General features: G+C 35.4%; 1 protein-coding gene across 1 annotated transcript; it reads right to left on the bottom strand.

The window, feature by feature from the left end:
- Positions 1-708: 708 nt before the first annotated feature.
- On the bottom strand, positions 709-20,057 carry LOC137253691 (serine protease snake-like). The gene is made up of 8 exons (XM_067791063.1): positions 19,811-20,057; positions 19,525-19,740; positions 16,309-16,385; positions 13,489-13,610; positions 7,714-7,872; positions 7,552-7,646; positions 1,200-1,336; positions 709-941 (listed from the first exon to the last, which is right to left on the bottom strand). Exons 1-8 carry the CDS (start codon positions 19,875-19,877, stop codon positions 771-773), a joined length of 1,044 nt encoding a protein of 347 aa, XP_067647164.1. The 5' UTR covers positions 19,878-20,057; the 3' UTR covers positions 709-770.
- Between the last annotated feature and the right edge of the window lie 5,327 nt (positions 20,058-25,384).

Raw genomic sequence — 25,384 nt, 5'->3', positions numbered from 1 at the left:
TCGCTTCGGGTAGATGAAGTTGAAAATTGCATTGCAGACGTTATGCATTTTTTAGGATTATGCCACACAACCCCTTGAAAAAAGGGCAGTGGCTTTGGTCGTGAATGTTTGTAAACAGATTTATCATCGCAGGAATGCGAATTCCCGGGGAAAAAGCTTCGAGGAGATTTTCAAGGTATAGTAGTAGACTCTATTCACTTTGACTGCTGCTTTCATATCTGGGATTTCGGCGTTAATCTCATCCATCATACCACTCGTCTTCCGATCGTTGTCTGCTTCCGCGGAACCCTATACAGCCCGCCTTAGCTTAGGTAGTGTTCAGCACTTTTGGAGCTATCTCCTTCGCTGGTTTTACGTTTGTCCTATAGCTTCTGCTCGAAGTATGCCGTAACCTGCTTCATCTCAAACAGATACCATGTCTTCCTTTATATGTGAGGTGGCATGGTTGCGAAGAATTAGGGCGGCTGTGCGACATTCCTGGTGACTTGCCTTTTCAGGTTGTTTTCTACAAACCTTCAAGCCCTTGGTGTCCTCCACTGTATGATCATCAGACGCTGAACATTTAATTACAAGGCTACTTTGGGGTGAGTCAACCTTTTGTGGTGGGGCTGATTTGTGCAAAGCGAATACAACTGATGCATTAAACCTACTGAAATAACAGCTCTTAGTAGGCATTAAGTTTTATTTATTGGGAATTTAATGACTAATTGATTTCTCGAAAGGCTCACAAATGAAAGATTAACATCATCAGCATGAATATTGTTTTTTTTTTACTTGAAAACGACATCCTCAATCCAGTCGTAGTACTCAGAGACTCTTGTATAAACTCCAGGCGTACCACCATCGCAACCATCACCAAATGATTGTATACCCACTAGATAGGCGATCGGCTGGTAATCCTTAAAAACATCATACATGATTATGGGACCACCAGAATCTCCCTGGAAAGCAAAAGGAAGTATGGAATAAAGATAAGAGTTATAATCAATAATCAGTAACTACAGCTTAAATATCATTATTTATGCAAATTAAGGGCCAATGTTAGAAATAGTGAAAATATATACTAGGGGTATTCACGGTGCCAAACCTTTAAGTTGATCAAATTTTGAAATTGAATCTATTACTGTTAATTGAAATTTGTTGAAATATTTGTTGTCTCTGATTTACGAGACCTTTATAATATGGACATTTTTTCTTACCTGACAGTTACTTTGTGAATTTTGCAGATCTTTAGCACAAATCTGTGTTGAGTTCACATTTTCATAATGTGCGCTGCATTCCTCATTTGTGATTGTGGACAAATTTTTTTCCAATAACGCACGCGAAGAGGTTCCAACTTAAAGTCATAAGAAAACAAAATCTTATATAGTAAATTTTCGTGCCACAGTGTTTTTGGTTGAATTCCTTCGAAACGGTCCGACCTAATCTCATGAAATTTGTGAGCACATTGAGTAGGCTTGAGACGAAGATCTTATCTATTTTTCATACCCCAAAATTGTACGGGTGCTCCACCCCTTAATCTTTTTAGACACCATTTTTCGTTTTTATTTTTTTTATGAAATCGAATTAAAATAAGTAAAGGTGTCTAAGTTCGGGTGTAACTGAACATTATATACTCAGCGTGAGCTTCAGTTGCACATTTCATTTCAGATAAATTACTTTTCTACATAACACGTGGCACCACCCGCTTAAAAGAAAAATTTCTCCCCATTTCCTCTTAAAATAAAGCTTGATTAATGAAATATAATTGATTCAAAACTATTTTTTGCTAAGTTATAGCTTATTATTCTAGTCTACGACCCTTTTGTATCTAAGTTGCCGTGGTCTTTAACCGATCCCGTCCATTTTTACTAGAAATATTTTCTACTATTTACTATCCGTTAATCTTTCTTCGAGTTATGGCTCCCGAAACATAGAACATTTCTTAGTAATAAAAGGGGCGGTGCTACGCCTATTTTTTTATATTTGAATTTTTTCCTATTTATTGTTATAAATCCACTTGGGAAATGAAATATCATTGATATAAAGCTCTTTTTTGCAAAGATATAGCTTATTTTATTCGCCCACGACCCTTTTAAAAATATTTTATATAAAAGTGGGCGTGGCCCTTACTCTTTTCTTCAAAGCATTTCTTATGGTAAAGGCAACCTCTCTGTCGAATTTTGTTACGATAGGTTTAACGATTTTTGATTTATGATTAATAATATTTGTAAAATTGATTTTATCACAAGTGGGCGGGGCCACGCCCATTTAAAAAAAATTTCTCAATATCAGTCCACACGTCAAATTTCAACATTCTAGGTGTATTATTTACTAAATAATCAGCTTTTTTGTGTTTTTCAAAATGCTATAACTATATATAACAAGTAAGGAAGGCTAAGTTCGGGTGTAACCGAACATTACATACTCAGTTGAGAGCTATGGAGACAAAATAAGGGAAAATCACCGTGTAGGAAAATGAATCTAGGGTAACCCTGGAATGTGTTTGTATGACATGTGTATCAAATGGAAGATATTAAAGAGTAATTTAAGAGGGAGTGGGCCATAGTTCTATAGGTGGATACCTTTTCGAGATATCGCCATAAAGGTGGACCAGGGCTGGCTCTAGAATTTGTTTGTACGATAAGGGTATCAAATGAAAGGTGTTAATGAGTATTTTAAAAGGGCGTGGGCCTTAGTTCTATAGGTGGACGCCTTTTCGAGATATCGCCATAAAGGTGGACCAGGGGTGACTCTAGAATTTGTTTGTACGATATGGGTATCAAATGAAAGATGTTAATGAGTATTTTAAAAGGGCGTTGACCTCAGTTCTATAGGTGGACGCCTTTTAGAGATATCGCCATAAAGGTGGACCAGGGGTGACTAGAATTTGTTTGTACGATATGGGTATCAAATGAAAGGTGTTAATGAATATTTTAAAAGGGCGTGGGCCTTAGTTCTATAGGTGGACGCCTTTTCGAGATATCGCCATAAAGGTGGACCAGGGGTGACTCTAGAATTTGTTTGTACGATATGGGTATCAAATGAAAGGTGTTAATGAGTATTTTAATAGGGAGTGGGCCTTAGTTTTATAGGTGGACGCCTTTTCGAGATATCGCCATAAAGGTGGACCAGGGGTGACTCTAGAATTTGTTTGTACGATATGGGTATCAAAAGAAAGGTGTTAATGAGTTTTTTAATAGGGCGTTGACCTCAGTTCTATAGGTGGACGCCTTTTCGAGATATCGCCATAAAGGTGGACCAGGGGTGACTAGAATTTGTTTGTACGATATGGGTATCAAATGAAAGGTGTTAATGAATATTTTAAAAGGGCGTGGGCCTTAGTTCTATAGGTGGACGCCTTTTCGAGATATCGCCATAAAGGTGGACCAGGGGTGACTCTAGAATTTGTTTTTACGATATTGGTATCAAAAGAAAGGTGTTAATGAGCTTTTTAAAAGGGCGTTGACCTCAGTTCTATAGGTGGATGCCTTTTCGAGATATCGCCATAAAGGTGGACCAGGGGTGACTCTAGAATTTGTTTGTACGATATGGGTATCAAATGAAAGGTGTTAATGAGTATTTTAATAGGGAGTGGGCCTTAGTTCTATAGGTGGACGCCTTTTCGAGATATCGCCATAAAGGTGGACCAGGGCTGGCTCTAGAATTTGTTTGTACGATAAGGGTATCAAATGAAAGGTGTTAATGAGTATTTTATAAGGGCGTGGGCCTTAGTTCTATAGGTGGACGCCTTTTCGAGATATCGCCATAAAGGTGGACCAGGGGTGACTCTAGAATTTGTTTGTACGATATGGGTATCAAATGAAAGATGTTAATGAGTATTTTAAAAGGGCGTTGACCTCAGTTCTATAGGTGGACGCCTTTTAGAGATATCGCCATAAAGGTGGACCAGGGGTGACTAGAATTTGTTTGTACGATATGGGTATCAAATGAAAGGTGTTAATGAATATTTTAAAAGGGCGTGGGCCTTAGTTCTATAGGTGGACGCCTTTTCGAGATATCGCCATAAAGGTGGACCAGGGGTGACTCTAGAATTTGTTTGTACGATATGGGTATCAAATGAAAGGTTCTAATGAGTATTTTAATAGGGAGTGGGCCTTAGTTTTATAGGTGGACGCCTTTTCGAGATATCGCCATAAAGGTGGACCAGGGGTGACTCTAGAATTTGTTTGTACGATATGGGTATCAAAAGAAAGGTGTTAATGAGTTTTTTAAAAGGGCGTTGACCTCAGTTCTATAGGTGGACACCTTTTCGAGATATCGCCATAAAGGTGGACCAGGGGTGACTAGAATTTGTTTGTACGATATGGGTATCAAATGAAAGGTGTTAATGAATATTTTAAAAGGGCGTGGGCCTTAGTTCTACAGGTGGACGCCTTTTCGAGATATCGCCATAAAGGTGGACCAGGGGTGACTCTAGAATTTGTTTTTACGATATTGGTATCAAAAGAAAGGTGTTAATGAGTTTTTTAAAAGGGCGTTGACCTCAGTTCTATAGGTGGATGCCTTTTCGAGATATCGCCATAAAGGTGGACCAGGGGTGACTCTAGAATTTGTTTGTACGATATGGGTATCAAATGAAAGGTGTTAATGAGTATTTTAATAGGGAGTGGGCCTTAGTTTTATAGGTGGACGCCTTTTCGAGATATCGGCTTAAAGGTGGACCAGGGGTAACTCTAGAATTTGTTTGTACGATATGGGTATCAAATGAAAGGTGTTAATGAGTGTTTTAAAAGGGAGTGGGCCTTAGTTCTATAGGTGGACGCCTTTTCGGGATATCGTTATAAAGGTGGACCAGGGGTGACTCTATAATGTGTTTGTACAATATGGGTATCAAATTAAAGGTATTAATAAGAATTTTAAAAAGGGAGTGGTGGTAGTTGTATATGTGAAGTCGTTTTCGAGATATCGACCAAAATGTGGACCAGGTCGACCCAGAACATCATTTGTCGGGTACCGCTAATTTATTTATATATGGGGTATTCCATCCCATTTCGATCAATTTTGAACCCGACCCCTTTAGAATTGGATGAAAGTTTTTCTTCTTTTTCTAGCTTACGAAAGATGTTTTTCAGAATTTTTTTCAAATTTTTTCATCCAACTTAAAAAAAGTTAAGAATTTTTCAAAAAATAACCGTTTGGGATATTTTTTTTTAATTTGTTTTTAAATTTACTTTTCGGAAAAAATACAAAAAAATTTTTAAAGGTTTTTTTTTTGTAAGTTTTCAGTTTTTCGAGATTTTTCGAATTTCGCCATTTTTTTGTTTTTTTTTTCTCATAAAAAACTTCAATCAATTCTGCAATCATTCCCACTAATTCCGAAGTGGGCCGATTATTATTTTTTTTTTATTTAATTGAAAAAAAACTTTAAAATATTTTTTGTATTTTTTCCGAAAAGTACATTTAAAAACAAATTAAAAAAAAGGTCCCAAACGGTCAATTTTTCAAAAAGTTATAGCATTTTGAAAAAAACACAGTTTTTTTAAAAATTCATAACTTTTTTTGAGTTGGATGAAAAAATTTGAAAAACTTCTGAAAAACGTCTTTCGTAAACTAGAAAAAGAAGAAAAACTTTCAGCCAATTCTAAAGGGGTCGGGTTCAAAATTGATCGAAATGAGATGGAATACCCCATATGTAATACCACGAACAGTATTCCTGCCATGATTTCAAGGGTTTTTATTTCGCCCTGCAGAACTTTTTCATTTCATTCTACTTAATATGGTAGGTGTCACACCCGTTTTACAAAGTTTTTTTCTAAAGTTATATTTTGCGTCAATAAACCAATCCAATTACCATGTTTCATCCCTTTTTTCGTATTTGGTATAGAATTATGGCATTTTTTTCATTTTTCGTAATTTTCGGTATCGAAAAATTGGGCGTGGTCATAGTCGGCTTTCGACCATTTTTTATACCAATACAAAGTGATAATTATGTGAACTGAGTTTAGTAAAGATATATCGATGTTTGCTCAATTTTTCGTGTTAACGGCCGAGCGGAAGGACAGACGGTCGACTGTGTATAAAAACTGGGCGTGGCTTCAACCGATTTCGCTCTTTTTCACAAAAAACAGTTATCGTCCTAGAATCTAAGCCCCTACCAAATTTCACAAGGATTGGTAAATTTTTGTTCGACTTATGGCTTAAATGTATCCTAGACAAATCAAATGAAAAAGGGCGGAGCCACGCCCATTTTGAAATTTTCTTTTGTTTTTGTATTTTGTTGCACCATATCATTACTTAAGTTGAATGTTGGCATAATTTACTTATATACTGTAAAGATATTAAATTTTTTGTAAAAATTTCACTTAAAAAAATTTTTTTTTAAAAGTGGGCGTGGTCGTTCTCTGATTTTGCTAATTTTTATTAAGCATACATATAGTTATAGGAGTAACGTTCCTGTCAAATTTCATCATGATATCTTCAACGACTGCCAAATTACAGCTTGCAAAACTTCTAAATTACCTTCTTTTAAAAGTGGGCGGTGCCACACCCATTGTCTAAAATTTTACTTATTTTCTATTCTGCGTCTTAAGTTCAACCCGCCTACCAAGTTTCATCGCTTTATCCGTCTTTGGTAATGAATTATCGCACTTTTTCGATTTTTTGAAATTTTCGATATCGAAAAAGTGGGCGTGGTTATAGTCTGATATCGTTCATTTTAGATACCGATCTGAGATGAGTGCCCAGAAACCTACATACAAAATTTCGTCAAGATACCTCAAAATTTACTCAAGTTATCGTGTTAACGGACGGACAGACGAACGGACATGGCTCAATCAAATTTTTTTCGATACTGATGATTTTGATATATGGAAGTCTATATCTATCTCAATACCTGTACAACCAACCGTTATCCAATCAAAGTTAATATACTCTGTGAGCCCTGCTCAACTGAGTATAAAAAGTGGGCGTGGTTATCATCCGATTTTGCTCATTTTCAATACCAATCTATTCTGGGTCCAGATACGCTCGTGTTCCAAATTTTGTGAAGATATCTCGAGATTTGCTAAAGTTATCGTGTTAAGGGACAGACGGACGGACGGACATAGCTCAATCAAATTTCTTTTCGACACTCATGATTTTGATATATGGAAGTCTATATCTATCTCGATTCCTTTATACCTGTACCACCAACCGTTATTCAATCAAAGTTAATATACTCTGTGTGCAAAGCACGCTGAGTATAAAAATACATAAATACTGCGATTAAGGGATGCAGAAGAACAAAAAGGACTAGAGGGTCTTATCTAGAGGGAAGGAGATAGAAAAGAGGTATACGAAGATATAACTATAAGTAAATATGGAGCGAGAGAGGCAGAAGGGGAAAGAGCTGAGAGAAAAATGAAAGAATGGAAAAGACGGAGATTGATAAAGAGACATAGGGAGAGAAGTGAATAAAAGGATAAAGGAAATAGTAATAGAGGGGGAGGGAGAATAAAATGTGAAAATTCTTAAAAGTTATGTAGCTGGACCAAAGTAAGTGCAGCACAGCGCCTTCCAAGTCTGCTGGTATTTATATAAAAATGTTTAATAATTTTCCCACTTTCTTACCAAATTTCGCATCACCATAACCGATGGCTATAACTGGTGTCTCCTCCAAAGGTCCATACCAAATACAAGTTCTACTAACAGTTGTTATATCCCCGCTGTAAGAAACGATTTTCACAATTACTTAAATATCTTTTTCGCTGATTTTTCATTAACTTGACTTACATATATCTGTGTTTTATACGTATAATGGCTATATCATTATCTAAGCTTGGATATTCATAATTTGGATGGACAATTATTTGATCGATTTCATAATCGGTTGATTTGGCAGAACCAGAATTTAAATTGAATCCACCTGGACGAACAACGATGGGTTGATCACTGCAAAAAGCAAAGTTCTGTGTCATTAAGCACATTACTATTTAAGAAGTGTAAGTCCATACATCCTTCTACAGCAGCGAACATAAGAATAGCAGTGGACATTTTTTTTTTCAAATTTTGTCCATTCAATTCTTTTTAGCTTTGTTTTTCATATTTCAAGAAAAAACTTTTATAAATCTCAGAAGGTTTAAAGAATATTTCGAACTTTTTATTTGGAGTTCTCTGAATTTTTTTGAGCACGCAATTTTGTAACCCAATCAATTTTAGTCTAACAAAGGACAGGCTATGAAAAAAATATATAAATATAAATAAGTAACTGGCGCGATTTACCTCCGAGGAAATTTAGGTCGAGTTTATCTTCCAATTTGCCTCGTGCAAATTTTTAATTTTCCCCTACAAATTGGCCACACCATGTTTCATGCCGACTCTGAACAGCATATGCAAAAGCAGATGAGTTTTTACCGATACGCTTTTCATAGCAGAAATAAAATCGGAATGTTTGCCAAATTGCCTGTTTGAAACACCTTTTTTCTAAATTTTTGAATATATACTTCTTTAGGTGTGTAAAAACGACGAGAGTGAAATTTTAAGATGTGACGCACCACAAAATGACAGGCTGAAAATTCAGTTCGTGTGCTTGTTCGCTGTGAACTGTACAAGCATACTAGTTTTGAGTGAGACTTTCACCACATCACATTCAGTGTTGCCAGGTTAGCCTCTCGAGGCTAGATTTAGCCTTTTTATTGCCTTTAGCCTCGAAATTTTGGGTTTAGCTTCGTGACTTTTTTCTAGCCTTTTTTACTCCGAATATATTTTTAATAATTTCTAAAATAAAATAATTTCAATAGTTCCTGTGAACACCTAATACCTAATAATATGATTTCTCTACAACAGATTAATACTTTTTCTGCTGAAAATTCGTTGAAAGTCTCAAAGCCAGATGTATTTTCTTACTTTGAAAAAGAGAAGTATAGTTATTTTTCAAGTCAAATAGCAGTAATAGAGCTGCAGTGGCGAAAACTTATAACAATACAATGGAAAAATGTAGTTACACTCCACCATGGAATTTTGGTCGGAAGTCCGAGAACATAAGAATGCATTAAACGAACCTCCTTTTTTAGAACTTGTCAAATTCATATTTAGTTTTTTAGTATTACCACTCAGTAACGCGGAGGTTGAAAGAATTTTTAGTGGCATAAAAATTCTGAAAACTAAATTAAGGAACAAACTAAAAATTAAAATGCTTAATGCGCTGCTTAATATTAGATGCTCGTTTAAACGCTTATCTTAATATTGTAATGATTTTGAAATTATGGTAAATAGCTAAACTTTATACGCAGACTTAAGCTCTTCTGATTCTTCAGACGGGGAATATTTTATATAAATAATTAGTTTTTAATATTTTTTTTATGTATATACACATATGCAATCATTTAAAGTCATTTCATGTGCTAGTCAAGGAAAAGGTGCCTGATATGTTTTGAAACAAGAAGTTATGTTTAAGTTATATTTATAAGTTTTTATTTACAAATGTGTAAACTAAAATATAAAAAAAAAAATTAATGAATTAACCAAAAAAATTTATGACCTTCTTTTTAGCTTCTTTTCTTTCTAAATTTAGCTTTTTCTAACCTTTGTTTTGCCAATCTAGCTTCTTTTTTTTAATCACCTGGCAACACTGATCACATTAAGCGTCACATGCATATATATGTATATGTTGAATTAGATGGAATGGTGAAAAAAGCCAGCATCGGATAGATTTATTTAACTTCGGGAGTGCATTTATAGGTATGTATGGACGAATGTATGTATTTTCATTTCATATCAGTTCGACAAAAGTTGTTAATGGTCTCATGAAAAAAGTCTTTCGTTCAAAATCGCAAACGTTTCATTGAAGTTCTTTAGCAAAAGTTATATTTTATGTATCTTATGTTTATGCACAAAAGAGATTTAATCCATCTATATATATAAAGGAGGATGTACATATGTTTGTATGCAGCTTATAGACTCCGAAACCACTCCACCGATTTTACTCAGGATATCATTGCTTCGCAGCAGTCCGGAGAGTGTTCCTCTGAACTTTCTTTCCTGGATATGGACCCACGACCGGTCCATTCGAACAAGTTCTATTTATGGTTCGATTTGCCTGCATTTTGGTATATACATTAACCTGGGTCGATTTGTTTGGACGAAAGTTAACCGATATCGCGTCATCGATTTTTCGATAGGATTTCGGCTCAGGAAAAAAAGTTCCACTACGCATACACAAAAACAATAATTTTCGAGCCTGCGAAAAAAATGGCGAAAGGGTAAATTTTTCGACCAAAACACTCCCCAAAACCCAAAAAATATTTTTTTTTTTCAAAAAATTGTTGTAAAAACGTTAACGACAACAGTTGAAAAAAAAAATATTTTTTTGCGTTTTGGGGAGTGTTTTGGTCGAAAAATTGACCCTTTCGCCTTATTTTTTTAGTAGGCTCGAAAATTACTTTTTTGGGTATGCGTAGTGGAACTTTTTTTCCTGAGCCCAAATCCTATCGAAAAATCGATGGCGCGATATCGGTTAATAAATCGACCCAGTCTAATATACATACATTTATAGGTAGCCCTTTTTATCATAAGCCATTGATAACCGAGAGATGCTAGAAACGTTGACATAATTTAAATACAAGTAAAGGTGTCTAAGTTCGGGTATAACCAAATATTATATACTCAGCGTGAGCTTCAATTGTACATTTAAATTCAGATCAAATACTTTTCTACATAACACGTGGCACCGCCCGTTTAAAAAAAATGTCTCCCCATTTCCTCTTAAAATAAAACTTTATTAATGAAATATCATTGATTCAAAACTATTTTTTGTTAAGTTATAGCTTGTTATTCTAGCCTACGACCCTTTTAAACTTGTTTTATATCTAATTTGCCATGGTCTTTAACCGATTCCGTCCATTTTTACTAGAAATATTTTCTGCTATAAGGAAAATATGTGTACACAATTTCATTACGATATGCTGATTTTTCTTCGAGTTATGGCTCCCGAAACATAGAAAATTGCTTAGTCATAAAAGGGGCGGTGCCACACCCATTTTCAAAAATGTCAGTATTTTCAATTTAATGTTATAGTTCAATTTAGAAAGTAAAATTCTATTGATACAAAGCTCTTTCGCTCTCGCTAAGATATAGCTCATTATTTTCGTCTAAGACCCTTTTAAAAATATTTTATATTAAAGTGGGCCTGTTCTTTAACCGATCTCGTCCATTTTTTCTAGAAATATTTTCTAATATAGGACAATTTGTGAGTTATGTCCCCCGAAACATAGAAAAGTGCTTAGTCATAAAAGGGGCGGTGCTACGCCCATTTTTTAAATGTTGAAGTTTTTCCTATTTATTGTTATAAATCCACTTGGGATATGAAATACCATTGATATAAAGCTCTTTTTTGAAAATATATAGCTTATGACTTTTCTCTACGACCCTTTTAAAAATATTTTATATAAAAGTGGGCGTGGTCCTTAACCGATTTCGTTAATTTTTCTTCAAAGCATTTCTTGTGGTAAAGGCAACCTCTCTGCCGAATTTTGTTACGATAGGTTTAACGATTTTTGATTTATGATTAATAATATTTGTAAAATTTAATTTATCACAAGTGGGCGGTGCCACGCCCATTAAAAAAAATCAAATTTTTATCAAGAGTCTCAATATCAGTCCACATGTCAAATTTCAACATTCTAGGTGTATTATTAACTAAATTGTCTGTTTTTTTGTGTTTTCCAAAATGTTATATATATAAAAAGTGGGCGTGGTTATCATCCGATTTCGCTCATTTTCAATACCAATCTACTCTGGGAGATATCTCAATATTTACTCTCAATATTTACTCAAGTTATCGTGTTAACGGACGGACGGACGGACATGGCTCAATCAAATTTTTTTTCGATAATGGTGATTTTGATATATGGAAGTCTATATCTATCTCGATTCCTTTATACCTGCAAAATCGACCGTTATCCAATCAAAGTTAATATACTCTGTGTGGAAAGCACGCTGAGTAATAATAACATTCGATTAATTCGAGAATTTATGTTACACTTAGGCCCACTTGCAGAACGGCAAGTTAATTTTTTAACTAAGAGTTAACCTGACAGAAGGGGTTAAACTCATACATTTTTGACAAATTTTTTAAATTAACTCCGAGTTAAAAAAATACCTTGCCGTACTGCAAGTGGTTCTTAATGTAAGAAAATCAATATTTATTTATTTAACTTTTCCAATTTAAGCTAAACTTTATTGACTTTCTTAATATACAGCGAAAAATACAGCGAAGAATCAATCTTGCCAATAAATGCTACTTTGGACTAGGTAGGCAATTGAAAAATAAAGTCCTCTCTCGGCAAACGAAAATCGTACTCTACAAGTCACTTATCGTACCCGTCCTGCTATATGGGGCAGAAGCATGGACCATGACAACAGCAGATGAAGCGGCTCTGGGAGTGTTCGAGAGAAAAGTTCTTCGAAAGATTTATGGACCTCTACGCGTTGGCGATGGCGAGTACCGAAGAAGATTTAACGATGAGCTGTACGAGCTATACGCAGACATCAACATAGTCCAGCGAATTAAAACGCAGCAGTTGCGCTGGCTAGGCCATGTTATGCGAATGAAAGATGACGCTCCGGCCAAGAAAGTGTTTCTATCGGAACCCGCCTATGGAAGCAGAGGTAGAGAGCGCCCCACTCCGTTGGAAGGACCATGTGGAAAAGCGATTTAAACTCCCTTGGTGTGACCAATTGGCGCCGGTTGGCAGAGAGAAGGAGCGACTGGCGGGCCTTGTTGGATGGCCATAACCGTTTAAACGGTTATGCGCCAATTAAGTAAGTAAGTAAGCTATTGACTTTGTTGACGATGCTTCCAGTCCTTTTATTATTTTATTGTAATTAATTATTTGAATGCAACTGAAAACTATTTTTTAATGGTGATACAAAGTATAACTACACGCACCTATTTTTTTATGTTGCTTTGCCCGGGACTTGAACCCAGAATCTTCGGTGTGGTGTGCGGAGCATGCTACCATCAATCAATTAATTGGGCTACAAAAGTGCATAATCAAAAAATTCAGAGAATAAAAAGTTCGAAATTTTTGTAAACTTTTCTCGAACTTTCGAATGTTTTTGAAAACGTTTTTTTAGAGTGGTTTGCTTAGTTTCTGTTACATAACTCATAGAAGTTTGTTCTTAAAATGTCCAAGAAAATAACTTAATTGACGAAATTTGGTAAGCATTGCCACTGCTATTTTTCTGTTCACTGCAGTGTATATCAACAGCTGAGTGAAGCAACGTACTATCTCAACGCTGGTTTCAAAAACTGTTGCTCAGAACTTACTTCTAAAACGTGTGCCAGATTAAAGTAGTATTGCACAAATACAAATTAATATACTAAGTTCAGAGGTTTTAACAAATTTCGAAATATGCTATTTTAAACAAAAACTTTCTTCACTACATTTCCCACAATAGGCATCTTAAAATAAAAATTCTAAAATCATGCTTTTTTCAGCATAGTGCGTTTTTGAAACAAATTCTGCGACAGTGCATGCTTCTAATCAATATTCAAAAAGTTCATACTTAAATTCGTTAAGGCAATGCGCAGATGTGATTAAATATCTATACTCGATCATCGTTGCAGAACATCTGAAAATAATCTTTTCGGGTCCGATACCATGTCGTACACTCCAACCCAAAGCAGCCTGAAATAAATAATTTTTGTTTTTTTTTTAATATATATAACGGTAAAAATTGAACGCGTAAATCTAAAAACGTTGTAAGCGTCAATCCTAATTGTTTAGGGATGCAAATAAAAAACCTTATTATGGAATAGTACAAAGTTTATTTTTTCAGTTTATCATAAATTATAATATAAGGTGGAAAATATCACATGGGCGTAATTGATATTTGAGCAATGAAATACAGCAATTTTTAAGGTTATTCGCAAGAAGGGTACACAACCTGACCCATATGACACCAACCATCTTTTCAATTGTAATGTTGAGCCTACGCCTTCTGGCCCACCCCAGTTGAAACTGCTAGTTTTCTTGGACTCTCGTCAGAGGACCTTGATCACAATTTGTTAGTCGTCGCACCCATTGACAAAAAGTCAGGTTGTGTAGAAATCGATTATTTTTTGTTAATTGAAAAAAATATGTGCCGTATTCATAAACCGTACTTAAACGAGAAGAAACTGTTAAGTTCTATCCAGTCATTCCGAACATATGAAAACATATGAAGAAATTTCCATTATTAAACACTTATACCAATTTCACACAGAGACGTAATGAATTAATTAGACAAGTTACATTACAACACTAGTTGAGCCCATATAAAATTCAAATTTTTTATTTATAATTTATTTAATAATTTGGGAAAAATTTAAACAACGTGACATCAGGACGGACAAGTCCAAATTATTAAATAAATTATAAATTAAAAATTGCTTCAAATAAATTTTTTCATACATTTAAAGCAATAAGGGTAATCCCCGCTTAAAACTCATACAAATAGACAGCATTGGTTAATTCGTTGTAGTTCCATAAATAGAACAAAAGCAACATCACCAAGTTTCTTTGAAACCGCCTTACCAACGCATAACTTTACCACATGATGCCATACGAAGTATGGACTGTGAATAAAGAAAATATGCAAAGAGGGCAATTGGGATAAGGTTTACAACAACTAAAACATGACGTACCTTGGAAGCACCTCGACAGAAAATTAATTTGGAGGAAACACATATTCAACAAAAGAAAACCCCTTGGTATCAAACTATGAAATCTGTATTGGCTTATGAATCGAAATTCACAATTATCAGTTGATAACAAAGTCCTGCTTTACTCAGCCATCATAAAACCCATTTAGCGCGATAACCTCCGAAGAGATCTAAGGCCGAGTTTCTCTTCCAATTTGCGTCGTGCTCCTCTTGATTTTCCCTACAAATTGGCCGGACTGGACCTACATGATTTAATGCCGACTCCGAACAGCATCTGCAAGGCAGATGAGTTTTCACTGAGAGCTTTTCATGGCAGAAATACACCCGGAGCGCTTGCCAAACACTGCCGAGGGGCGACCCCGCTTAGAAAAATTTTCTTCTAATTGAAAAACCTTATTTCTAAAATTTTTAATGTTGCTTTGCCCGGGGTTTGAACCCAGGGCATCCGGTGTGGTAGGCGGAGCACGCTACCATCACACCACGGTGGCCGCCCGTATAAAACCCATTTGGACATATGGAATACAACTGTGGGGAACTGCAGCAAACTCAAACATAGAAATTCTCCAAAGATTCCAATCGAAAACACTTAGAATGATTGTAAACGCACCCTACTATGTGGCTAACAACCAGCTACACCGGGATCCAAAGGTTCCAACAATAGCTGAAGATATCAAAAAGGATGCTATTTCATAACAACACGAGGCTTCTAACTCAACCCAACCCATTCATTCTAGCCCTGTCAGCAAGACCAACTAATTTCACGCGCCTGAAAAGAAAGTCAATCACAGATCTTCAACACTGATGAATTCTTAAAAAAAAAAATGAATGCACTACTGAGATCACTTCTGCCATGTCCACCAAGTTTATTAAGTGGTATTAATAAATTCTTAAAAAAATGGTTGCACTACTGAGAGCAATCCATCCATGCCCATCAAGTTTATTAAGTTTAATTAATTATTAATTACTTTTAAAAAACCACAAGTTTGTTAGATGTGTTCTATGTATACAGTGGGCAAAATATATTGGATGCTAAAAAAAAAGTTTTTTTTCCAAAATTATTAAATAAATAATAAATAAAAAATTGCTTCAAATAAATGTTTTCATACATTTATAGCAATAAGGGTAATCCCCGCTTAAGACTCATTCAAATTTTTAATTGTTTAATTATTGTTTTATTGAATGTCTAAGGGAATTAAAATAGGCACTCGCCATGGTGTGGTAGAAATATACGCGTCTTGGGTTCAAAGTCGGGGAAAAGCAACTTCAAAATCTTAAGAAACAATGTTTTTCAATAAGAATAACATTCTTTAAGCCTTGGTTGGACAAACACTTAGGGTGATTTCTTCTATGAAAAGCTTCTCAGTGAAAATTCATCTGCTTGAAGAAACCGTTTGGAGTCGTCGGCATAAATATGTAGGTCGCGTGCCAATAATTTATAACAAAAATTTAAAAGTAGCACTTTTAAAATTGGAAGATATGCTCGACCTAAATCTTCTTGAAGATATATTGCGCCATGAATACGAGTCTATTTTTCTTTTGTGTGAAACTGGTAATATTTATGTAGGTGGAAACATTTTCGTAAGTATTTTTAAGGTTTTTGCGTGAAATTGAAAACTATCTTGATAAGTGTGAGCTTTACTTGAAATAGTATCTATATGATATATATGCAATTATTGACTTACCATAAATGGATATTCCTTGTGATATGAAAGCGCACCAAGTGGTATGAGTTCAAAAGGCAAATGGGCGTCTAGGCATGCTGGAAATATTTTTTGTTGTTATAAAAATTGTAAGTATCTGAGAATGTGTACTGTACATATTTTCCTATCCTAATTGAATGATCGTTACTTCAAAGCTTTGTTAAAGAGGATATATCTCCTTCTGTTAAATAAAATAATTAAACAAATTTTTTAGTTAAACGGGTTTATTGAAAACAATACTTACATGAAGTAATAATAATACTAAAAGCTAGAAAATAATTAGGTAGGTCCTAGGTACTAGTTATCGCACTCCTCATCAATCTAGGGCGTTGATCCGACAATTAAATGAAAGCGTTGGGCGGTTGCTATTTCTATAAATGTGAGGCTTAGCATAACCTGATTAAAGTTCGGTTGGTCTTACTTATGACTTTCAATATAAATTTTACGCCTCCAATTTAATTGTCTGATCAACGCCCTAGATTGATGAGGAGTGTGATAACTAGTACCTAGGACCTACCTAATTATTTTCTAGCTTTTAGTATTATTATTACTTCATGTAACTATTCTTTCCAATAAAACCGTTTAACTTAAACATTTTTTTAAAATTATTTTATTTTCAAATTCTTAGTCTTTATTTAATTGCCTTTTATTTCTCATCCTATTTAGTTCATTTAGTGACTCATTATTACAAGGACTCTTTCCTGACAATTTGTTACAATCTAAGTCCTCAATACATCCTTCCAGAGACTTTACTCGACTCTGCGCCACGTATGCTTGTCCCTCCTCGAACTCCAAAATATTTTGATGTCACTTCTACCGGACTGTATGTAATATGTGTTCGAAATATGAGCCAAATCAGACCACAAATACGATTTTTTTGAATATCTCGATCCTTGGGCCACCTAGCGGCGACTTTTCTTCATAGGTCTCTTTCTATTCTTGTATGTATTGTGTGTTCCAAACATGAGCCAAATCGGACCACAAATACAATTTTTTGAATATCTCGACCCTTGCGCTACTTCGTGTATATATTATGTGTTCCAAATATGAACCAAATACGATTTTTTGAAATATTTCAATTCATGCGCCACCTTTCGGGGTTTTTTTCTTATTATTGCATTGTCATCGGGTTCTGAACTATATTCCAAATTTCAAGCTTTTAGCTTATCGGGAAGTTACTTAAATTTACGGCCGGCCTGAAAATCAAGCTAAATAAAACCGTTTAAAAAACCATATTCCAGAGAATTATCGAGTTACATATATAGAGAAAAGTTATCAATATCTTATCAAAAAGCTATCGATTTGTTATCGAAAAGTAATCGATATGTTGTGGAATAGTAATCGATTTGTTATCGAAAAACCTCCTTAGATTCACATTTATTCATTTGTTATCGATTCGTTATCGATATTTTATCAAAATATTGTAGTTTTAAAACCTTACGATTTCTTCTCGAATACAAGCGAAAATTTCAATGAGTTGAGAACTCGGCTTCGCGAAAGATGCTCTTATCTCGTTACTCTCGCGAGCTTCTCGACATTCAATTTAGTAACTGCATTGGCAGTATTCTATGCATCTCGATGTTTTTTACTTGTAATACTGTCATTGCAGCGATTAAGTTCATCAGCGCGCGAGCTTTACAAGTATTTCGAGATTCTCGTGATAAACCGACACTCACCAGGAAATTTTTGTCGAGAAAGTTTAGCTATTGCCAATTGCCTGCGGTTGAAATATCTAATTTTCGTATGCTTTCATCCAGTGATCATCGTAATCGTACTCAAAAATGGTTCCAAAACATCATTTCGTATGTGAAATTGTATTAAATATGATCAGAAAATGAATGTGCAAAGTAATCAAAGGTTGTTCCAAAACAATCTTCCAAAAGATGACTGAATAGTATTTAAAAATATGAATCATAAATAATTATTGCATAATTGCATTTAGGGTACACTTTTCTCGCGACGATACAATAATTTTCGAATAATAAAACTTTAAAATTTGAACGATTTTAGAAATCTGGTGGTATGATAATGGAATATTTTTTGATCAAAATTTTCAAAAAATGCTGGCTGGGTAAGTACAAAAAAAAAAAAAAACAAAAACAAGTAAAGGTGTCTAGGTTCGGGTGTAACCGAATATTATATACTCAGCGTGAGCTTCAATTGTACATTTCATTTCAGATCAAATATTTTTCTACATAACACGTGGCACCGCCCGTTTAAAAGAAAACTGTCTTCGCATTTCCTCTTACAATAAATTTGATAAGTGAAATGTCATTGATTCAAAACTATTTTTTGCTAAGTTATAACTTGTTATTCTAGCCTACGACCCTTTTAAACTTGTTTTATATAAAAAGTGGGCGTGTTCTTTAACCGATACCCTCCAATTTTACTAGAAATATTTCCTGATATAAGGAAAATTTGTGTACCCAATTTTATTACGATCGGTTAATTTTTCTTGGAGTTATGGCTCCCGAAACATAGAAAATTGCTCAGTCATAAAAGGGGCGGTGCCACGCCCATTTTTTAAGATTTGAAGTTTTTCCTATTCATTGTTATAAATCCACTTGGGAAATGAAATACCATTTTTACCACTTTTATATAGAAGTGGGCGTGGTCCTTAACCCATTTCGTTAATTTTTCTTCAAAGAATTCCTTATAGTAAAGGAAGCGTCTGCCGAATTTTGTTACAATAGGTTTAACAATTTTTGATTTATGATTAATAATATTTGTAAAATTTATTTTATCACAAGTGGGCGGTGCCACGCCCATTTAAAATTTTTTTTTAAATTTCTCAATATCAGTCCACACGTCAAACTTGAACATTCTAGGTGTATTATTTACTTAATAATCAGGTTTTTTGTGTTTTCCAAAACGTTATATATATATAAAGTGGACGTGGTTATCATCCGATTTCGCTCATTTTCACTACAAATCTATTCTGGGTCCAGATGGGCTCGTGTACCAAATTTGGTGAATATATCTCAATATTTACTTTAGTTATCGTGTTAACGGGCAGACGGACGGACATGGCTCAATCAATTTTTTTTTCGATACTGATGATTTTGATATATGGAAGTCTATATCTATGTCGATTCCTTTATACCTGTACAACCAACCATTATCCACTCAAAGTTAATATACTCTGTGTGCAAAGCACGCTGAGTATAAAAAAGCAGCACTGCTCATAATCATACTCACCTTGGTGAAGAAGACGATATTGCTCTACATTGCCCTGATAAGGACAACAAATGAGTTCTATATTATTATCCACACAACTTCCATCACAATAGTTTTGTCGACTTTGCGATAGATTTTTCATTTCCTCTATTGTATAGTAGTTGCCTTTTAAGTTCTTAAGCGTAAAACATTCTTGTTCAATATAACAACTTGCGATTAATGGGGCCAAATACAAAACTGTTAAGGAAAATATAATGAATTTTATAAGTTTTTTTTTTGTATTTATATGTATTTAGTAGATGCTTACAAAATATCAATATTTTAAGAACTTCATAAAATGCACACTTTATTGAAAAGTTCCACAAGCAAATCATTTTATATACTTTCTAATTTAATTTGGTGTAAAAATCTTTAATTGTAACTGTTTAAGAAACAGACAACTCGCAGTGACTACACTCAACTGCTTAGTAATTTACAAAAAAATTTAATTCGAGGGTAAACCTGTAACCATAGCCCATGAATAAAATTATTACGCTGTTAAACTCAATTAAATTTTGTAGAACTTTTTACTAACTGGTTTATAAAAAAATGGTCAAAATGATTTAAATATCATATTTAAGTGCTTGTATTTTGCATTCTCGCTAGATGTTTTTATATTTGTATTAGTGACAATTTTAGCCGAGTTTGACCTCAAACCTGTGCTGCTTCTTTTGCATTTTAATGCAGAATTTCTGGACTTGACTTGTTTTTGGTTCATTCAACTCATTGGAGGGGTTTTTTGACGCATTCTAAAGTAAATGATTGGCAGATGGTAGCATTAATCCACATTGACTACCATGACCCCGACTTATAGGAGGGCGGCGGGATGTCGGTGACTTATAACTACTAACCCTCTCATCTACGGTGTTGTGCGTACTATGCCTATTGGATGATTTGCAGTCAGGGGATATGTTCTGATGTATTCCAATAGAGGCTACCCGATACCAGGCCACCTCGGGAAGTATTTAAAGCCTTACCACATAAATAAAACGCGAGTGTATAATTTGTATAAGAGTTTACATTTACTGGCATATGAAGGCGATATTGTTATTATTAGCCTTAACGAACGAGCAGTGAGTTCTGCCATATCTGGGTTAGATAAAAAGGCAAAAAAAGTGGGTCTTGCAGTAAGTGAAGACAAGAAGAGGTACTTGCTATAATGCAATAAAGAATCGGCGCATTCGTGTCTTGGTAGCTACGTCACTGTGAAGGATATAAATTCGAGATTGTGAAGGGATTCGTGCATTTGAGAACCAGCATAAACAGCGAAAACTATGTCAGCCTAGAAATCAAACAGAGAAAAATGTGCTATTTTAAACTGAGTAGGTAATTGAAAAGTAAACTCCTCTCGTCGAACAAATATCGCAATCTACAAGTCGCTCATAATACCTGTTCTGATGCACGGTTCGGAATCATGGATGGTATCTAGAGAAGATGAGATGTCTCTTGGAGTGTTCGAGAGTAAAGTTCTTCTGAAGATTTATAGCCTTGCCGTGATGTCGACGGCGAGTATTGAAGGAGGTATAATGAAAATAGTGCAACGAATAAAAGCTCAAGGTGGCGCTGTCTAGATCATGCTATGTCAAATAACTAAGACGATATTTCAATCGATGCCGTATTTTGGAAGCAGAGGAAGTGAAAGACCTCTAATGAGTTGGGAGGGGCAATTGGCGTCAAATATTGCGAAACAGGGTAAGCTGGAGTGACTTAATAGATTCGGATTCTAGGTTTTTTACATCACTATAGAGAACTGCATATATTTGTACAAATCAATAACAAGTAAGCAAGGCTAAGTTCGGGTGTAACCGAACATCACATACTCAGCTGAGAGCTATGGTGACAAAATAAGGGAAAATCACCATGTGGGAAAATGAACCTAGGGTAACCCTGGAATGTGTTTGTATGACATGTGTATCAAATGGAAGGTATTAAAGAGTATTTTAAGAGGGCGTAGGCCATAGTTCTATGGGTGGACGCCATTTAGGGATATCGCCATAAAGGTGGACCAGGGCTGACTCTAGAATTTGTTTGTACGATATGGGTATCAAATGAAAGGTGTTAATGAGTATTTTAAAAGGGCGTGGGCCTTAGTTCTATAGGTGGACGCCTTTTCGAGATATCGCCATAAATGTGGACCAGCGTGACTCTAGAATTTGTTTGTACGATATGGATATCAAATGAAAGGTGTTAATGAGTATTTTAAAAGGGCGTGGGCCTTAGTTCTATAGGTGGACGCCTTTTCGAGATATCGCCATAACGGTGGACCAGGGGTGACTCTAGAATTTGTTTGTACGATATTGGTATCAAATGAAAGGTGTTAATGAGTATTTTAAAAGGGAGTGATGGAAGTTGATATGTGAAGGCGGTTTCCAGATATCGACCAAAATTTGGACCAGGGTGACCCAGAACATCATCTGACGGATACCGCTAATTTATTTATATATGTAATACCACGAACAGTATTCCTGCCAAGATTTCAAGGGTTTTTTATTTCGCCCTGTAGAACTTTTTCATTTTCTTCTACTTAATAGTCACACCCATTTTGTAAAGTTTTTTTCTAAAGTTATATTTTGCGTCAATAAACCAATCCAATTACCATGTTTCATCCCTTTTTTGTATTTGGTATAAAATTATGGTATTCTTTTTAATATTTCTTAACTTTCGCTATCGAAAAAGTGGCGTGGTCATAGTCGGATTTCGGCCGTTTTTTACACCAATAAAAAGTGTGTTCAGATAAGTACGTGAACTGAGTTTAGTAAAGTTATATCGATTTTTGCTCAAGTTATCGTGTTAATGGCCGAGCGGAAGGACAGACGGTCGACTGTGTATAAAAACTGGGCGTGGCTTCAGCCGATTTCGCCTTTTTTCACAGAAAACAGTTATCGTCCTATAATCTAAGCCCGTACCAAATTTTACAAGGATTGGTAAATTTTTGTTCGACTTATGGCATTAAAAGTATCCTAGACAAATTAAATGAAAAATGGCGGAGCCACGCCCATTTTGAAATTTTCTTTTATTTTTGCATTTTGTTTCACCATATCATTGCTGGAGTCGAATGTTGACATAATTTACTAATATACTGTACAGATACATATTAAATTTTTTGTTAAGATTTGACCAAAAAAAAATTTTTATTGAAGTGGGCGAGGTCGTTCTCCGATTTTGCTAATTTTTATTAAGCATACATGTAGTAATAAGAGTAACGTTCCTGCCAAATTTCATCATGATATCTTCAACGACTGCCAAAATACAGCTTGCAAAACTTTTAAATTACCTTCTTTTAAAATTTTGCTAGTCCAAAATTTTACTAATTTTCTATTCGGCGTCATAGGTTCAACTCATCTACCAAGTTTCGTCGCTTTATCCGTCTTTGGTATTGAATTATCGCACTTTTTCGGTTTTTCGAAATTTTCGATATCGAAAAAGTGGGCATGGTTATGGTCCGATAACGTTCATTTTAAATAGCGATCTGAGATGAGTGCTCAGGAACCTACATACCAAATTTCATCAAGATACCTCAAAATTTACTCAAGTTATCGTGTTAACGGACGGGCGGACATGGCTCAATCAAATTTTTTTTCGATACTGATGATTTTGATATATGGAAGTCTATATCTATCTCGATTCCTTTATACCTGTAAAACCAACCGTTATCCAATCTGAGTTTAAAAAAAAAATTTATATATATATATATATATATATATGTATATATTTAATAGAAATCAAGGTCGTATTTAGGTGAAGAGAGAGTGTGCGGTATTTCTGATCTTCAAACCGCGCAAAGAGTTCGTGGTTGATTCCTTTCTTGGCTGGCAATGAAGAGGCGTTCAAAAATATACCGCCAGCAGCTATCGGGAATCCTTTAAGAGTTTAATATTGAATCATGTATACTCCTGTTTATCAATAAACTTCTGTAGGGGAAGATCTATGACAGCGGAGTGGAGGTGAGAGCTAGTGGTCCAGAGAAGTGTGAGAAGGGGTACGCCAGGACCAGGCAAACGAATGAAGGCACTACTCGTCGGTGAGGGGAAACTTCCAGATACCTTGAGCTAGCTATAACCTACAAAAAAGGACCTTATCCTATTCATGAGGAGCTTAAAAATTCTTGTATCCCTTCTCGTTAGCGGAGTATCGTTGGTACTATGGGACATAAAGTTACCAAGCACCTTGTTATCACACTTGATAAAAAACCGTCATAGAGGCTTAAAATAGAGTACAGAGCTGGAATTGAAGCTTAATTGCCTTGTAATGTTGCCAAGAGTCCATTGGCAAGCACTGGAGAGAGGGTAACCTACCTTGTTGATTGGAATGAATGTGTATAATAGGAATCACCTCTGCTTTTCGTACAACCGAACAACACCTACTCTGGATATAATTACTGTGGCAGTACATACCCCGAAGACATTGTTGGGATGGTGGATGCAGCTGCAACGAGGCTTCGATACCCAAGATTAAGACTTATATAAAATGGGCATTCTAGCAAGACAGATTTCCGTGCGCCAATTTCTGCCACGGCTGTAAGCCTCAAAATTTGGAAGAGAAGTGGGCAACTCATCTGAGGCATGATGGATCCAAGCTATACGGGAAGGTTGCACAGGAGCGTATTCTGCCAGGAGTATGGAGGCAGCCGAAGGTTTAAGCGGTTCAAACACTGCAGAATTTTTCCTTTCCGTTGGTTGCCGCTAGAAGGTTGCGATAGATGAGATAGTACAGAATACGTAAATTTTAAGGGCTAAAATTTACTTTCAACAGTTAGGTGATAATTAAAGCGCTGGGCTTCAAAATTGTGCGGTTATTGTGTGTGCCTGAACTCGCTAGCTGTCGCCTTAAGCAAATTTTCGATGAAAATTATATGAGTGTCCGGGCCCAAACTGCTAGTTTTAAGTCAGAATTGATTTTGGAGTATCATGGCGACTTGCAGTCTTCACCGGGAAAGATGTTCTCCTGCCAAGTGTTGAGATCCTTCTGGGAAGTTGCTGTTGTCAAGCGCTTAATAGAGCTACTACCTTTCTTCTCGTGAATGTGATTGGATTATTGACGGGCACTGCCAGACGAGAGTCCATGCGGTCCTGCTCAGTATTCTAGAGTACCTAAACTAACATACAGGTTATCACCCGATTGCGGAAGATATAGCGGAAGTGATGCGAGTTGTTCTGATTTTTAAGACATTTCAAAGCTCGCCCCTCGGAAAATAACAACCACATAAACCATGAGTAGTTATGAAAAATTGTTAGTTGCTTAATCAAAATTTTCAAGTTTTAGCCTATTAAATGAAAACTCCATTTCTATTGACAACATCATTAGTTTCTGTTGTGGGCTGGAATTTATCTATTTATTTCTCCTTTTTATACTCAGTTGAGCAGAGCTCACAGAGTATATTAAGTTTGATTGGATAACGGTTGGTTGTACATATATAAAGGAATCGAGATAGATATAGACTTCCATATATGAAAATAATCAGGATCGAAAAAAAATTTGATTGAGCCATGTCCGTCCGTCCGTTAACACGATAACTTGAGTAAATTTTGAGGTATCTTGATGAAATTTGGTATGTAGGTTCCTGAGCACTCATCTCAGATCGCTATTTAAAATGAACGATATCGGACTATAACCACGCCCATTTTTCGATATCGAAAAACCGAAAAAGTGCGATAATTCATTACCAAAGACAGATAAAGCGACGAAACTTGGTAGATGAGTTGAATTTATGACGCAGAATAGAAAATTAGTAAAATTTTGGACAATGGGCGTGGCACCGCCCACTTTTAAAAGAAGGTAATTTATAATTTTTTCAAGCTGTAATTTGTCAGTCGTTTAAGATATCATGATGCAATTTGGCAGG

The sequence above is a fragment of the Eurosta solidaginis genome, chromosome 5, assembly GCF_040869045.1.
Source record: "Eurosta solidaginis isolate ZX-2024a chromosome 5, ASM4086904v1, whole genome shotgun sequence".
In the NCBI taxonomy this organism is placed as follows: Eukaryota; Metazoa; Arthropoda; class Insecta; order Diptera; family Tephritidae; genus Eurosta; species Eurosta solidaginis.
This window is presented reverse-complemented; position numbering and strand designations above follow the sequence as displayed.

Excerpts from the sequence above, each read along its gene's own strand:
- LOC137253691 (XM_067791063.1), bottom strand. The coding sequence starts at position 19,877 with ATGATTTGCTTGTGGAACTTTTCAATAAAGTGTGCATTTTATGAAGTT. Across the intron at positions 1,337-7,551 it reads TTATGGTGATGCGAAATTTG|TTGGAACCTCTTCGCGTGCG; the intron begins GTAAGAAAGTGG and ends TATGACTTTAAG. Across the intron at positions 942-1,199 it reads ATTCACAAAGTAACTGTCAG|GGAGATTCTGGTGGTCCCAT; the intron begins GTAAGAAAAAAT and ends TTTGCTTTCCAG.